General features: G+C 47.1%; 1 protein-coding gene across 1 annotated transcript; it reads left to right on the forward strand.

The window, feature by feature from the left end:
- Nucleotides 1-13,302: 13,302 nt before the first annotated feature.
- On the forward strand, nt 13,303-15,819 carry FAM43B (family with sequence similarity 43 member B). Its single transcript, XM_036914511.2, has one exon. The coding sequence runs from the start codon at nt 13,832-13,834 to the stop codon at nt 14,816-14,818; it is 987 nt and encodes a 328-aa protein (XP_036770406.1). The 5' UTR covers nt 13,303-13,831; the 3' UTR covers nt 14,819-15,819.
- The last annotated feature ends 408 nt before the right edge of the window (nt 15,820-16,227 follow it).

The raw sequence follows: 16,227 nt of genomic DNA on the forward strand, positions 1-16,227 counted from the left end.
TGAGTAACTAGGAGGCTGGCATGGCCATCACTGGTTTGGGTCATTTTAATCTGAAGAAGTTTATTTGAACTCCAAGTGCAGGGTAAAAGAGAGTCGGAGTTCAGAGAGAGGCCCAGGCTACAGACAGTATTTGGAGGTTATTAGCTTATGCGATGGTATTCCAAGGCTGAGAGGCTGGATGAGATCCCCAGGGGAGCCTGGGGCCCTCCAACATCTTGAGGTCAAGGAAGTAAGGAGAACTCAGCAAAAGAGCTTGAGACAAGTGGCCACTGAGAGACGAAGTCACCAAGGGAGGATGCAAAGGAAGTGTGTTCAGGAGGAAGGGGGCTCAGTGGTATCAAATGCTGCCAGAAGAGCAGTGAGGTGAGTATTGAGAATCGACCAGGATTTAGTGGCTTGGCAGCTGTTAGTGACCTTGAGAAGCACAGCGGAAGCCAAGGCCAGATATGAGCCTATCCAAGAGAGTGGGAGGGAGGGAACTGAGGCCAGGAAGCAGAGAGCACTTCTCCAAGTTTTACTGTAAAGGAACGCAGAGAAGTAGGCCTCCACGGGGAGAGATGATGTCAGATGGAGAGAGGGTTTTATTTTGCCTTTGTGTTGTATAATGGGAGGAATGAGAGCATGTTTGTATGCTGATGGAAAAATGATCCAAGAGAGAGGAAAGGGGGAAATTGATGGCACAAAAGAAGGTGCAGAGCTCTGTGGAGTGTCGGCCTTAAGGAAGTACACAGGAATGGGCTCCAGGCCCCAGCAAGAGGTGCTTTAGGCAGATCATCCGCAGCAGTGGGAGGGAGGCGGCTACAAGCACAGACGCAGGTGGGCGGACGGATGTGCTCGCTGCTGAGTCTGAGGAAGTTCTCTTCATTTACCCCAATTTTCTCAGGGAAGTAGGAAGCAACAGCCTCAGCTAAGAGCAAGGACAAGGAAGGAGGCGTGGGGGTTTGAAGAGTGAGGAGGAGGTGTGAAAGCCTCATGAAGGAGACAGGAAATGTAAATGGATTAGGGAACTGTAGTAGAATTGCCTGGCAGTCTAAGGGTTTATCTGAGATGAGTGGTTGTGAGTATAAAGTGAGCTGTGCTTTCTGCAGCCAGGCCGAGCTGCACAGATACAAACATGGAGCAGGTGGACAGTTGGATGAAATGAGTTTTGAGGTTTTGCTCAGGTTAGTGAAATAAACTGGGGGATGGACAGAGCACTTGAGGGGCATGTGGGAGGCAGAATAATGACCCCTCAAAGATGTCCATATCTGAATCCCTGGAATCTCTGAATATATTAGATCACATGGCAAAAGGGAATTAGAATTAGGTTGCAGACAGAATGAGGGTTGGTCATCAGTTGACCATGAAATGGGGAGATTATCCTGTATTGTCCAGACAGGCCCAGTGTAATCCCAAGGGTCCTTATAAGTGAAAGAGATAGGCAGACAAGAGAGAACCAGAGAAATGGGCACACGAGACAGCCCAACATTGTGGACTTGAAGGAGAAATGGTCAACGAGCCAAAGAACACAGGTTTCCTCTAGAAGCTAGAAAAGTCAAGGAAACAGATGCTTCCATAGAGCCTACCAACAGCTTGAAAGAAGCCCAGTGAGACCCATTTCAGACTTCAACCTCTAGAATTACAAGAAAATTAATTTTTATTGTTTTAAGTCACAACATTTGTGGTGATTTGTTATAGCAGCCATAGGAAACTAATACAGGGGTATGCAAGGAAATCATAGGCTTTAAGCTGACTGAGGACAGGAGTGAGATACAAAAAGGATGAAAAAGTAGTAAGGGCAACAACTTAGAGGACCAGGTGGGGTTGAAGAACTGCTGGAGACGGGGCACTAGAAGGTAGATCCTTCAACTGTGGGATACTTTAGATTGACATTACGAAGGGGACTGAAGTTGTTGGCAATGGTAAGGTCAAGGGTACGACAATGGGAATGAGTGCTGCGATGGGGTGGAAGACGGGATCCTCAGAGGAGGAAGTAGGAGGCTGCAGGGTTGAAGGATCATTCTTGCAGATATTGAAATCACCAAGAAGTAGGCAGGAGTGGGACAATAGAGAGCAGCAAGCCAGGAGTAAAATCCCTAGGAAAGCAGGCTCTGGGGCTGATAGATGTCTGCATTAGAGGGGAGTAGTGGGTGGTGTGGACCAGTGACATGCGAGATTTTAGGGAGGAAAAAGGGATTTTGATTTATGAGCAACAGTGGGGAGCAATGAAGACATCTGCCCCACTGTAGGTACAGTGGCTTGAAGGGTGCAGGACAGAAACAATGCAGCTACTGGGAGGGCCACAGGGAAACATTGTATGGGAGTGCCATGATTTACCCCTATCGACTACCATTCCTAGCCAGCCTCCAAACTGCCCCCAGTGACCCAATCTCCCAGCACTCATGCCCTGATGCAGTTGCTGCCCACACTGGTGCAGGGCTGCCCTGGGTGACCAGTAGAATATGGCAGAGAAACATCAAAGGCTTTGCAGCTCCCATTTTGGCCTCTTGGTTCATTCACTCTGGGGAAAATCAGCCACCATGCTGTGAGGATGCTCAAGCAGTCCCATGGAAAGGCAGAGACCTCAGGCAGCAGCCAGCACCATCTTGCCAGCCGTGTCAGAGCAGACCCTCCAGCCCCAGTCACCCCTGCAGATGGCCGTAACCCCAGCCACATCTGACAGATCTGAGAGACACCAAGAACTGTTCAGCTGAGCTGCACCCAAATTTCCAGCCCATGGAAATCAGGAGAGGTAATTAAATCATTGTTATTGTTTTAAGCCATTGAGTTATGGGGTGGATTTGTTACACCTTGATAATTAATATATGAGTATTTTATTAATACTTTTTTCTTAATAGTTCCTCCTCTGGTAACACCTCTAAATTTCAAATGAAACGACATCCTTTGACAGGTTGCTTCTGACCCTCTTGACTAAATTAGGGGCCCCTTTATGAGCCTTCTGCTCTTCTTACCACATAATTAAATTATTATTTGCATAATAGTTCATTTAATTCATATTCTTGTAATGAGACTGTCAGCTCCAGAGGAGAGAGGCCACCTTTGCCCTGCTCTCCTCCAAACCCCATGCTTCAGAAATCATTTGTTGAATGGCTGATTGAATGAATAAAGAGTGACCTTAGATTAGGGGGTCAAGTGGAGATATTCACAATTCAGTACAAAATGGAGCCAACCTCAAAATCCTCTCTGCTGGCCTTCTCTCTGATCCCACCTGCTCTGGCTCAGGGCCTGGTGGGCTGTAGGTGTCTCCTCTTGTCCACATTCCTGAGATCCAGCTCTAGCCAAATACCACCTTTGCTTAGACTGTTCTGTTTTTTATGTAGACATGATTTTACTTTGAACTGGACTCTAATTTGATGGATGTGCCAAGAGCTTATCTCATGAATACAGGTGCACTGAAAGTAACATCTCCATCCATCACCTTTGCTCATCTCCTGCATTCATACCACTCAGTACTCGGGCATCTCATTATAGACTAATGCTATCCTGAAGGCTCCTTTATGCTTAAAATCCTCCAGAATTAATAGTACTTTTTGTTACATTCCTCTTTTTCTTTATTTCTTAGTCACAAAAAAGCATGTGCAATTTTTACAGACGTTAAGAGCATGCCAAACAGATTTTAATTATTGTTCTGCCAGTTACTTCTTGTGCGGCCTTAGGAGAGTTATTTAACCTCTCTGAGTCTTAGTTCCATCATCTGTAAAATGGAAATTATAATATTTCCTACCTTGCAGAAGTCATCATGAAGATTGACTATGATAAAGGAAAAGGTTTTTCATAATGCCTGACACATAGTAAGCTTTAAGTGAATATTGGTTTGTTATTATTAGAAATGACTAGAGCCAAATGAATTAGAAATTAATTCAAATAAATCTGCAGCAGAATTTTGGATGCTCAGGAGCATTCTAGAACAAAAGCAGACTCTTTTTTAAAAAAAAAAAAAAAACTATGCACATGCAAATATATACCATCTAGCACCAAAAGGACACACACACACACAACCTATGCCTGAGATGCAGCCATACAGCAAATCATAGCTCATTTCTATTCATCATATATAATCACTTACAACCACCTGGATTTTAAGAAAATTGTACTTTAAGAGCACTGAAAACCCAGCCAAAATCTCTCTAACTGAAACAGTTCCCAGGCTTCAAGAGAAGCATTGTACCAATTGCTATCTACCTTTTTCAGAGAGGAAAGGCAAGCAAACCAAGGTCACAAAATGAGTCATTGTTGGAAGTGAGAATTTTTTTTAAATAAAAGCATATGTGCTATCCTGTAAGATTAATTTACTGGCATGCCATCAGTTAGGGATTTGCACTAAGCTGTTTTTCTTGTAGATGAGAGGATGAAAACTTGAGTCAGGTGACGGGAGCATATCTCACTGAGCTATCCAACAAGTATCTTTTCAATGCCTACTATGTTCCAGAAGATGTCCAGGGCCCTGTGAAGCTGTCAGTATAAAAGACAGATGCATTCCTGCCCTTGGAGTGCTTGGAGTCTTAGTAGAGGGAGACAGGAATTAAATAAATGATTACACAATAATGACTTGATGATAATTCTGATAAATGCTTTGAAAGGTACTTTTAGGGGCAGAACCAAGGGAAGTCAAGAGAAGTCAGGTAACTACTTCCCTAAGAGCAGTGACATGTAAGCACTGGCTTGAAAGATGAACAGGCTAGAAGAGGAGATGAGAAGGAAGGATGGGGACAAGAGAGAACAGCCTGTGGAAAGAACCTGAGGCGAGAAGGGGCTCAGTGGCTACAGGGAGTGGACAGAGGCTAACATAGCATGGCTGAGGGGAAGAGATGTAGGCAGAGATGGTCTCCCAGGGAAGCCAGAGGTACAGTGAGAGGTTTTGGATCTATTGAAGCCAGTGTGACAGATTAGGGATTATTAGTCACATTTTGCTAAAAAATAAATCCTCTCCAAGCTTAGTGACTTAAGACAACAATTAACATTTATTATCTCACAGTTTCTGTGGGTCAGAAATTTGGGGGCAGCTCAGCTGCACGGCTCTGGCTCAGGGTCTCTCAAGAGGTTGCAGGCTAGATGTGAGCTGGGGCTATAGTCATCTGAAGGTTTGACTGGGCTGGAGGGTCCCAAACGACACCCTCATATGCCTGGTGAACTGGTACTGGCTGTTGGCAGGAAGCCTCAGTTCTTGCCATGTAGACTTCTCCAAAGGGCTGCTTGAGTGTCTTCAAGACATGGTAGCTTGTTTCCTCCAGAGTGAGTGATCCAAAAGAGAAGAAGGCAGAGACCACAATGTCCTTCCTGTCCTCACCTCAGAAATCACACAATGTCATTTCCACAGTATCTTATTGGTTACTTAGGTCAGCCCAGTGTGGGAGGGGACTGCATGCAGGCATGAATACCAGGAGATGAGGATCCCTGGGAGCTGTCCTGGAGGCTGGCTACAATGGGAATGTCATGTATCTTCATGTGCCCCTGTACTGTCTACTTTTGAACTTAGCACCTACTTCATAAAATGATTCCTAGAATGAATGTCCAAACCAGAAGGGACTATGGTGATTAATTCAACTTCCTCACTTGGCAGAAAAAAGTTGCTAAATGAATACATAAATATATATGGATTGGTTAATCAATTGATATAACTGAGGTATAGTCCCAGGAAAAAATGATAATGAAACCAAGTGAATATGATAATTAATCTTGAGCACAAATATGAACCATCACAAAACTGCTGAGGAAAGAAGTCTTGGAGGTATTATGTACAGCATGGTGACTACAGTTAATAGTATTGTAGAGCATACAAGAAAGTTGCCCAGACAGTGAACCCTAAAAGAGCTTTGTATGGTAGCAAATGGTAACTAGACTCACTGTGGTGGTCATTTCACAATGTGTACAAATGCCAAATCATTACATTGTATACCTGAAACCAATATAATGTTATATATCAATTATGCCTCAATAAAAAAGATTTTAATAGAAAACTACCAAGAAGAGGCTTCTAAAACATGGAAAAATAAGATAAACTCACCATTCCTTCCCCACACATCACAAAAATGACAATAAAGAAACAAAAGCAGCCTAAACTTACAAGGACCAGGGGACAAGACAGCAGCCGAGAGGTGTTAACAACATTTTGGAAGATGAAAGGCACATGGACGAAGGGTAACAAGTTCAGTTGAGTAGAAAATATGGAAACCAATAAGAATCAAGCCACATTATGCTGAGAAGCTCTGGACACTGAACAACTCCAAGCACCAGACCTTTCTGGTGATTAGGGTGCAGATCATATGTAAAAACTGAGGATCAGGTGAAAGCCTGCAGTGAGAGACCCAGATACCCTCTCCTCTCCTGAGCAGCATGGAGATTGCCACCCAACCCCTCCACCAGACCACTGGAGTTTTCTCTCTCTAAGGGGAATGACCCAGGACTGAGGGCCCCAGGTGTAGCCGAGGGTGAGGGAGGCACTGTGAAAATGGGTGGACTGGCAGCCTACATACTGATCAGAGATAGGGGACAGGAGACCCCAACTCCATCCATCCCCAGAATTATGGCAGCCCTATTTATACACACCATTCCCCATGAGCAGGAGGTTTGAGGAGTTCTCTCTGGAGATAATGGCCAGCCCAAAAGAAAAGATCTATAGACTTCCACATTTGAGGGTAGTTAAGGAAAAATCAGAACTAAGGCAGTTAAAGATGGTAAAACAGATTTTATCAGGACCAACTGCAATAGGGGAAAAGAGAGGTCGGTATAGAACAGGTCTCAATTCTGAATACAGCATAGACACATGGGGACATATAGCCAAGGGGCATGGTAGGAGGTCACTGGATGGAAAATTACTAAGAAGAAACATTGGAGTAAAGGGAGATTCTTGCTAAAACGATACAATGGGATTCTTGCTAAAGGTTAGGGTGACCAGATACCATCTGGGGGATGGTGAGAGATGAGGAATCTGATCAGGTATTGAGGGTGGAAGATTCCGGCTAAACTGACTTAACAAGATTCTTGCTAAAACTGGTCAATGTAGGACTGGCAAGGGTGGATCCTGGTCGAGAAAAGGGTTTAGAGGAGCCTGACTCGAATTTGGTCAAGGAGAGAGTGTTCATCAGGCTTCCTTATAAAATGGCTGAATATGTCATCAGATAATGAGGCTCATACATAACATGTCCTAATCATCCCCCTCTACCCACCATACATAGTTTCCAATCAGCATTTGTGTATCTTGAATAGGACTAGACAACAATGATTGCCAAATATTAAAGGAAAGCTGTAAACCTGAGAGTCAGATATTTATATATTTTTTAATGAACAATAAAAAAATTAAAAACAGGAAAAAGGAACTCAGAGCACAGAGCAATGCCTGAAACTGAAAAAGAGTTTTTAAAACTATTATTAGAAAGCCCCAAAGATTCCACACAAAAAAAGGCTTTTAGAATAAACCAATGCAACAAAGTTATAGGATAGTCAACACACAAAAATCTGTTGCATTTCTATACAATAACAATGAACAATCTGAAAAGAAAATTAAGATAACAATTCCATTTGCAGTAGCATCAAAAAGAATAAAATGCTTAGGAATAAACTTCACCAAGAAGGTAGAAGACTTGTACACTGAAAACTATAAAATGTTGCTAAAAGAAATTAAAGAAGACACAAATAAATGGCAAGCTACCCACATTCACAGATTGGAGGACTTAATATTGTTAAGATGTCAATACGACCCAAAGCAATCTATAGATTTATTGCAATCTGTATCAAAATCCCAATAGCATTTTTTGCATAAATAAAAAAATCCATCCTAAAATCCTTTGGAATCTCAAGGGACCCCAAATAACCAAAACAATCTTGAAAAAGAAAATCAAAGTTGGAGGACTCACATTTCCTGATTTCAAAACTTACTACAAAGCTACAGCAATCAAAACAGTGTGGTTCTGGCATAAGCACAGATACATAAATTAATGGAATAGAATGGAAAGCCCAGAAATAAATGCTTGCATATATGGTCAAATGACTTTTGACAAGGGTGCCAAGACCATTCACTGAGGAAAGGACAGTCTTTTTGACAAACAGTGTTGAAAAAACTGTATATTCACATGCAAAAAACAAAAATGATGTTGGGCCCTCACCTTACACCATATACCAAAATTCACTTGAAATGGATCAAAGACCTAAAAGGAAGATCTAAAGCTATAAAATTCTTAGAAGAAAACATAGGGGGAAATCCTCAAGACATTGGATTTGACAATGATACCAAATTTGGATATGATACCAAAAGCACAAACAACAAAAGTAAAAATATATAAATTGAGCTACATCAAAATTTAAAACTTCTGTGCATCAAAGGACTCAATCAACAGAGTAAAAAGGCAACCTAAGGAACAGGAGAAAACATTTGTAAATCATCTATCTGATAAGGGTTTTGTATCCAGAATACATAAAGAACTACTGCTCAACCACAACAACAAAAATAAATGAATTTAAGTGGGCAAAGAACTTAAATAGTTATTTCTCCAAAGAAGGTATAAAAATGGCCCACAAACATATGAAAAAATGCTCAACATTACTAATTAGGGAAATGTACATCAAAACCACAAGGAGATACCATCTCATGCCCATCAGGATGACTACTATATAAATTTTTAAAAAAAGAAAAGAAAATAACAAGTGGTGAGGATATGGAGAATTTGGAACCCTTGTGCAATGTAAATGGTACAGCAGCTATGAAAAACTATGTGATGGTTCTTCAAAAAATTTAAAAAATAGAATTACCATATGATCCAGCAATTCCACTTGGGCTACATATCCAAAAGAATTGAAAGCAGGGTCTTGAAGAGATATTTGTGCGCTCATCTTCACAGCAGCATTATTTGCAAGAGCTAAAACATGGAAGTATCCCAAATGTCTCTCAGTGGATGAATGGATAAACAAAAAGTGATATATCCATGTAATGGAATCTTATTCCGCCTTTAAAAGGAAGGAAATCCTTTTAAAGGATTTACATGCTACAACATGGATGAACCTTCAGGACATTATGTTAAGTGGAATAAGCCAGTCACAAAAAGACAAATACTGTATGATTCCACTTATGTGAGGTATCTAGAGTAGTCAAATTCATAGAAACAGAAAGGAGAATGGTGGTTACCAGAGGCTAGGAGCAGAGGGATGCAGGCAGTTGTCATTTAATGGCTACAGAGTTTCAGTTTTGCAAGAAGAAAAAATTCTGAATCTTGGTTGCACAACAATGTGAATATACTTAACCCTGCTGAACTGTACACTTAAGAATGGTTAAGCTGGTAAATTTTATGTTATGTGCACTTTACCACAATTAAAATTTTTTTTTAACTTTTAAAGCAACTATAATTAACATTCTTAGAGATATAGGAGATAATATTATGTCCATGAACAAGAACAGAATGCTACAAAAAAGAACAAGAAATTGCTCTTAGGAGTGAAAAATTATGAGAAGAGATATTTAAAGTCTCTAATAGAAAGTTGAAAGATAAAGTTGAGGTAATGTTCCAGAAAACAGAACAAACCTTTTTAAACACAGAAAATTGGAAGGAACATTTTGAAAAATTAGAGGATCAATCCAAAAGGTCAAACATTCAACTAAAATAGATATGGAAAGAAACAAAAGCAGAAAACAGAATGGAGGAAATCAGCACAAAGAAATGCCCACAAAAGGATTTCCAGATTTTTAAAAAATTGATTTCCAGATTAAAAACTCACCAAGTGCCCACAGTAAATGCACATCATTGTGAAACTTTAGCTCCAGAAGATCTTTAAAACTTCCAGAGAGAAAAATCAGGTCATATGCACAGTATCAGGTATGAATGTCATTTGACTTTCCAACACCAATAATGGATCTTCTCACAATTCCAAGGGAAACTTATTTCCAATCTAAAATTTGATACCCAACCAAACTATCAATCAGAGCTACAGGAAAACAGCTATGCCAAAACACGGAAATAAACTAAGGGGGTAGGAGAGGGTGGGGAAGCCAGGAATACAGAAAACAGGATCCAACAGGAAAGAGGCAAAGGAAATTCCCAGGATGGCAGTAGGGCAAAGTCCCAGGACAACAGCTAAGCATGTCTGTGGAGTAACCAGTACAGATTGGAGCCCAGAAAGGATGTCTCCAGGAGGGTGACTCTAAGAAACAGAAACAGACCAGACAGACCACCTAGTGTGTTCAACCAGGGTGGACATTTGGGGGATGACTTAATGACAGATAAGTAAAGTTTTTTTTAATTAAGTGATAACATATTTCTGGAAAAGCAAAATAGTTGTCCAATAGTGGAAAAGGAATCATAGCACACTTCAGCATTCAGCTTTGAACAATATTTGCTTCATCATAATAGTGAAACACTGAATATTGACAAAATAACAACAGCAAAATGTCCTAATTAATTGGGAGGAAGGGCAAAGGTAAAAATGTGTGTGATGGAGTAAATAAAAGGGCATTAACTCTTCATCTCCCACAGCAGGGGGACAATAGATAAAGTTTTAAAAACTGAAAATCTGAATTACAAACATTATTTAAAAATATGGGGGCATATGACACAAGTGCCACATGAAATGTGTAAAATAGTGGCTATCTTTGGAAGTAAGAATTGGAAGTGAGAAAGGTGGGCAGGGGGTTGCACTCCTCTCTATTAGAAGCCTATACTATAGGTCAGCTATTTGACTTTTTTAAATAATGCAAGTAAAAATATGATAGAATTAAAAAGTAAACTGAAAAAGGAAAAAAAAAAAAACCAACTACCTACCAGTCTATGAAGTTGTGGTGACTAATGCAAAGGTGGGACCTCCTACCAGGGACAGGACTGATGGGAAGGAAGGTTTAAGGGGAAGTCGGCCTTGAATTCTGAATTCAAGGCCAAGCTTTTCTGGTCATCAGAACAGAAAGCACAGTGCAAGCTCTGCAGGCAGCTGAGCCATCTAAAGGAACACATTTGGAGGGAGAAGAGCAGAAGGCCTAGGCCAAGCCTGGGGCTTTAAGGAGGAGCCTCCGAAGTGAAGAGTGATCCCAGGGACTGAGGAATGTGGGAATCCTCAGTCAAGGAGGTCAAAGTAAATTGTTAACAAGGTATCAAAAGGGCTAACAATGTCAAATGCTGCTTTGAGGTCCAGGAGGCTTAACATAAAAACAGACTATCACACACTGTGATCCCACAGAGTCCCAGGTGACCCCCAGAGAGGCTTTCCAAAAGCAATGGGAGCAGAAGCTATGACACCAGCACTAGGTGAGCAAGCCTAGGGAGGGAGCGGAGGCTCTTGTGTGAGGCCAGCACCAACCTGTGGCTCCTGATCTCTTCTTGTTCTCTGGGAGGCAGGAGGCTTAGTTACCAAAAATTATGCATGCAATACCTGGAACATACTTACACTAAAAAATGGTTATTCATCTGAAACTCACATTTAACTGTGGTGCGACCTGTGTTCTTATATGTTACCTCTAGCAATCTCAGGAAGCTAGGCCTTCATGAAAGCTTGGGTGTTTTATTTTAGCCTTGCAAATGGACACTTTTCTGCTGGCAACTCCCACCAGCCCCCTGCCATTTGGGAGGAGGGGAGCTCAAAGGCGGCAAGGTCCAGAGGGTGTTCCTAGGAGACCCAAGGAGGGAGACAGCAGAATTTTGCAGTGAGCTGACCTTCAGCTCAAAGCCGTCTGAAGTCCTTTCTGTAAAGGGAGTTGGTTGAGTTAATGTGTCCATTGGCCCCAGAGGCAAATCTGGGGCCGGGAAAAGCACTCTAGTGATCACTGTGCTTCTCAGATGCTGCTCTGTCAGGGGAAAATGGGGCCATCTGCAGGGTGGGAGCCCTGCGAGACATCTATGTGCTCCTGTGATTTTATTTTATTTTTATTTTTGCCACAAGAACACATTACTCTCGTAGTCATCAAAAGGCAAGAAAGACATTTCCATATTGAAAAGAAAAGGAAATGAGGCTTCAGTGGACTCTGTGAGGTCCCCTCCAAAGCTAAGATTCTGCAATTTAATTTCCTGTACTTCATTTACATGTCATTTTAGGTGCATTCAGTGATGCAACCCTATTGTGATTTTTTTTTTTTTTTTTTTTTGCTTTTATTCCCCAAGGACTCTAAACCTAGCCACTTATCACTCTTGCCTGCTGGCCTTGAATGCGGCCCGGCTGTGGCGTGCACCACCTTTCCACTGTCCCACTCTTGGAGGTCACTTGGTTTGACCTGGCTGGGCCCAAGCCTCTGGGCTCATTCCTGACCTGGCAGACTCTCCAGGTAACTTGTTCTGAAGCCAAGGAAAGAGCTTGGGGGTTGGCTCTGTGAACACCCAAGGCCGTGAGTCTCCTGGGCCCCCACTGGAGCAGACCAGAGATTCTAAGGAGACCCTGGCTTCACAAATCCTGAAAGGGGGAGATGTGCCCACACACCCAGGAAAAACTATCTCTTTCCTACTACACTAGAACCCCTCCCTAGTAAGTGCCCCCATTGGAGGGTCCCAGGGGAGGAAGGAAAATGCAGTATATGGGAAACTTACAGAAGGGTGAGTGCCTGACTGCTCCTGGGTCATCCAAACCCGAGCAGAGCCCTATTACACCTCCTACCAGCCCTTTGACCTTGGGCAAGTCACTTAACTGAGCCTGAATTGTCCTGAGGATTAGAGATAATGAATGCAAACTCTCAGGGTGTTGGGGAACACAAGAGGAGTTCACAAACAGGAGTTTGATCTAATCCTCAGAGCGCCCAGAAGTGGCCCTTTGGCCACAAGGAGCTTTTCATCTTTAGTTTGCACAGACCCTGGACTGCTGGGAAGGTTCCCCCACCCTGGAAGCCTACACTCCCTGCTCCAGTCCAGGGAGGGACACTACCAGCCTGTGGAGCAGTGACTGGCCTCCCAGCTCAGGCGCAGCAGCCTGGCCCACGACCTTGGAAGAACCAGGGAGAGAGCTTCACCAGGCAACAGTACTTTTCCACTGCACTGCTTCGCCACCTCAGCCGGCTTTGTGCTGTGCAGACAGGAGGCAAAGTGCGCCAGACTGGCCCCATCGCGAACCGACCCAAAATCACTCTGAGCTGGGGGTAGGGCCATGCTGTAGGGTGAGGGGCAGCAGGAATCCTAGAGAGGCCTGAGATCCCGAATATGCCAAGGGAAGATTAGACCACCAATGAGGCCTGAGAAATTTGTATTGCCTAAGCCCTCCCGTAGTTTCAAAAGATTCCTACTCCTCACCCGCCTCGTCCACCCCCACCCCTCCAATAACAATGATTAAACCCTTCCCACCGCGCCAGCGCTGGGTGCTGAACTAGGAGCAGCCCTAGCCTGCGCGGGGGAGGAGAGAGAGGAGGGCGAAGGGAGGGGACAAGAGAGCTAGCGGTCCCGCCCGGTGATGTAGGCAGCCCGGGGAGGTGGAGCCACGACGCCTGAAGGAGTCCCCACCGCAGTCGCGCTTTCGGTCCACCCCTCCGAGCAGCCAGCCGCCAGCCCCGGCTCCGGCGGCCTCCCTGCCGCCGCAGTTTGAGCGGCCGGGACTGCGGGATCTCCCCTGTTCAGGCCTGGGGGCGCCTCCACCACGCCCAGCCCCTGCCCCTCCTTGCTTCCCGGACGACTGAAGCGATTCCCGGGGGAAGCTGTCCCCGGACGCTCGGCCGCCGCCCGGGCATCTCGGCAGCCAGCCCGGCTGGCCACTGGGCATCTGCGAAGCTAGCCCTGCCAGGCACTGGGCCTCTCCGGGCGCCGACTGGCTCCGGTGGAGCCCAGCTTCTCGCGACCCCGGGGCCGCTAGCTTTTACACGCCCTCCCCTCCCCCGGCCGCCGGGCAGGTCGCCCGTGAGCTCCCGGTGCCCCCAGCAGCTTTGGCCGCTGCTCTCACTGCCGCGATGCTGCCCTGGAGACGTAACAAATTCGTGCTGGTGGAGGACGAGGCCAAGTGCAAGGCGAAGAGCCTGAGTCCGGGGCTCGCCTACACGTCGCTGCTCTCCAGCTTCCTGCGCTCCTGCCCAGACCTGCTGCCGGGCTGGCCGCTCGAGCGCCTGGGCCGCGTGTTCCGCAGCCGGCGCCAGAAAGTGGAGCTCAACAAGGAGGACCCGACCTACACCGTGTGGTACCTGGGCAACGCAGTCACCCTGCACGCCAAGGGCGACGGCTGCACCGACGACGCCGTGGGCAAGATCTGGGCGCGCTGCGGGCCGGGCGGGGGCACCAAGATGAAGCTGACGCTGGGGCCGCACGGCATCCGCATGCAGCCCTGTGAGCGCAGCGCCTCGGGGGGATCGGGGGGCCGCAGGCCGGCGCACGCCTACCTGCTGCCGCGCATCACCTACTGCACAGCGGACGGGCGCCACCCGCGCGTCTTCGCCTGGGTCTACCGCCACCAGGCACGCCACAAGGCCGTGGTGCTGCGCTGCCACGCCGTGCTGCTGGCGCGGGCGCACAAGGCGCGCGCCCTGGCCCGCCTGCTCCGCCAGACCGCGCTGGCGGCCTTCAGCGACTTCAAGCGCCTGCAGCGCCAGAGCGACGCGCGCCACGTGCGCCAGCAGCACCTCCGCGCTGGGGGCGCTGCCGCCTCGGTGCCCCGCGCCCCGCTGCGCCGGCTGCTCAATGCCAAGTGCGCCTACCGGCCGCCGCCCGCCGAGCGCGGCCGTGGGGTTCCGCGCCTCAGCAGCATCCAGGAGGAGGACGAGGAGGAGGACGGGCACACGCAGGAGCCTGAGGAGGGAGCCCCCCAGCGCGAGCGGCCCGAGGTGCTCAGCCTGGCCAGGGAGCTGAGGACGTGCAGCCTGAGGGGCGCCCCGGCGCCGCCGCCCTCCGCGCAGCCCCGCCGCTGGAAGGCCGGTCCCAGGGAGCGAGCGGGCCAGGCGCGCTGAGAGCGGAGGGGCAGGACCTGCGGCCCCTTACCCGGCCTGACTCACAGCCTCCTCCCCCGGCCCTGCCCGCTTCGGCCCCCACTGGTCCCCAGGCCCCTGTCTCCCTCGCGGTCTCTGTTGTCCACCGCGCGCCTCATCCTGGCTCGGGGTGACGCCTGATAGGTCCTTAATTATCGGGGGATGAGTGGGGGGCACCTCTCCCCCCATCTGGAGTTTTCTTCACTGTGGGATTGACCCCTATGCTTTACAACGAGTCTCTTTGCCCATAGACCTTGCCCTCCACCCAAAACATCCTCTCAGGATAAGGCGGGAGATGTTTCCAGAAATCCAGGAGGGTGGCCTTGTACTTTGGCCAGTCTAGCCTTCCTGCCTGGGGCGAGACCAGCCCTGGGGAGACGTTCCTGTAGGGGAAGAATAGTGGCCCTGAGAATTGAGGCAGGAGGTGGGAGGAGTCTGCTGGCTACCCACAGGGAGGAATTCTCAAGCCCTATGCCTGGCCTCACTGCCCTTTGGAAGACTTCTGGGACTTCACTGTTCTGCCTCTGGAGAAGACTGGGTGGGATGGTCCTGCCAACCCAGACGATAGGTTAGGCCAAGTAACAGCTCTCTGCCCCGGGCACCTGCCCTGGCACCTGGCCCCCCACAGAATTCCTCACCCACCCCTTCTCTCTGCAGACAGATGTGTATGGTTCCCCATTCGGTGCCCCACAACCAGGGGCCAAGATGGGGCCTCCAAAGGAGGTAAGGAGAACCTTTGGCAGGTGCTTGAGGACACTGACTACTCAGAAAGTGGACACAGGAGGGTGGTGTCCCTAAGCCATGGCTTGTCAGAGCGGGAGGGTCCTTCCAGCAGCTGGATTCTCAGAGCAGGATGAGGAAGGAGGGTGTGTTAACCCAACAGAGGGAGCGGGCCCCTGCCCAGTTCTCTCAGTAAGGCCACATAAAGCCCAAAGATCTATGTATCAACTGATCATTGTAAATAAAGTGGACCTGCTTTTTCAGCCCTGTCACCACTCCTGCGTTGTGTTTGATGCTAGGCCTGCTGTGAGTGAAAAGATTATCAGAACCCTAAGAGCAAGAGAAGACCCCAGGAAGCCACTCCCTTCAACAGCTGGAGCCAGTTCTCAGAGGCAGGATTGGGGGTGAGGGGGCAGAGGAGAGCTGCCAGGAAGCTGTTCCCTTAACATCAAGGAAAGGAGATAGCAGCAGGTGCCTTGTCTGAAAATCACCTGTGCCAAGCCTTGGAAGCATGCCAGCTGTCTGTCTCAGCCTCCCAGAAAGTCTGTCTGCCTGGGCCCTCAGGTGCAAGTGTCCCTAGGGCATGCGGCAGGGAGGGAGCGCTGGGCTGGGGGCGTCTCATCAGCCATGTATCTTTAAGACACCTGAGTAGTCAAAGCATGTGGTATGCA

Source organism: Manis pentadactyla, chromosome 4 (genome assembly GCF_030020395.1).
Source record: "Manis pentadactyla isolate mManPen7 chromosome 4, mManPen7.hap1, whole genome shotgun sequence".
Lineage (NCBI taxonomy): Eukaryota > Metazoa > Chordata > Mammalia > Pholidota > Manidae > Manis > Manis pentadactyla.

Excerpts from the sequence above, each read along its gene's own strand:
- FAM43B (XM_036914511.2), top strand. The coding sequence starts at position 13,832 with ATGCTGCCCTGGAGACGTAACAAATTCGTGCTGGTGGAGGACGAGGCC.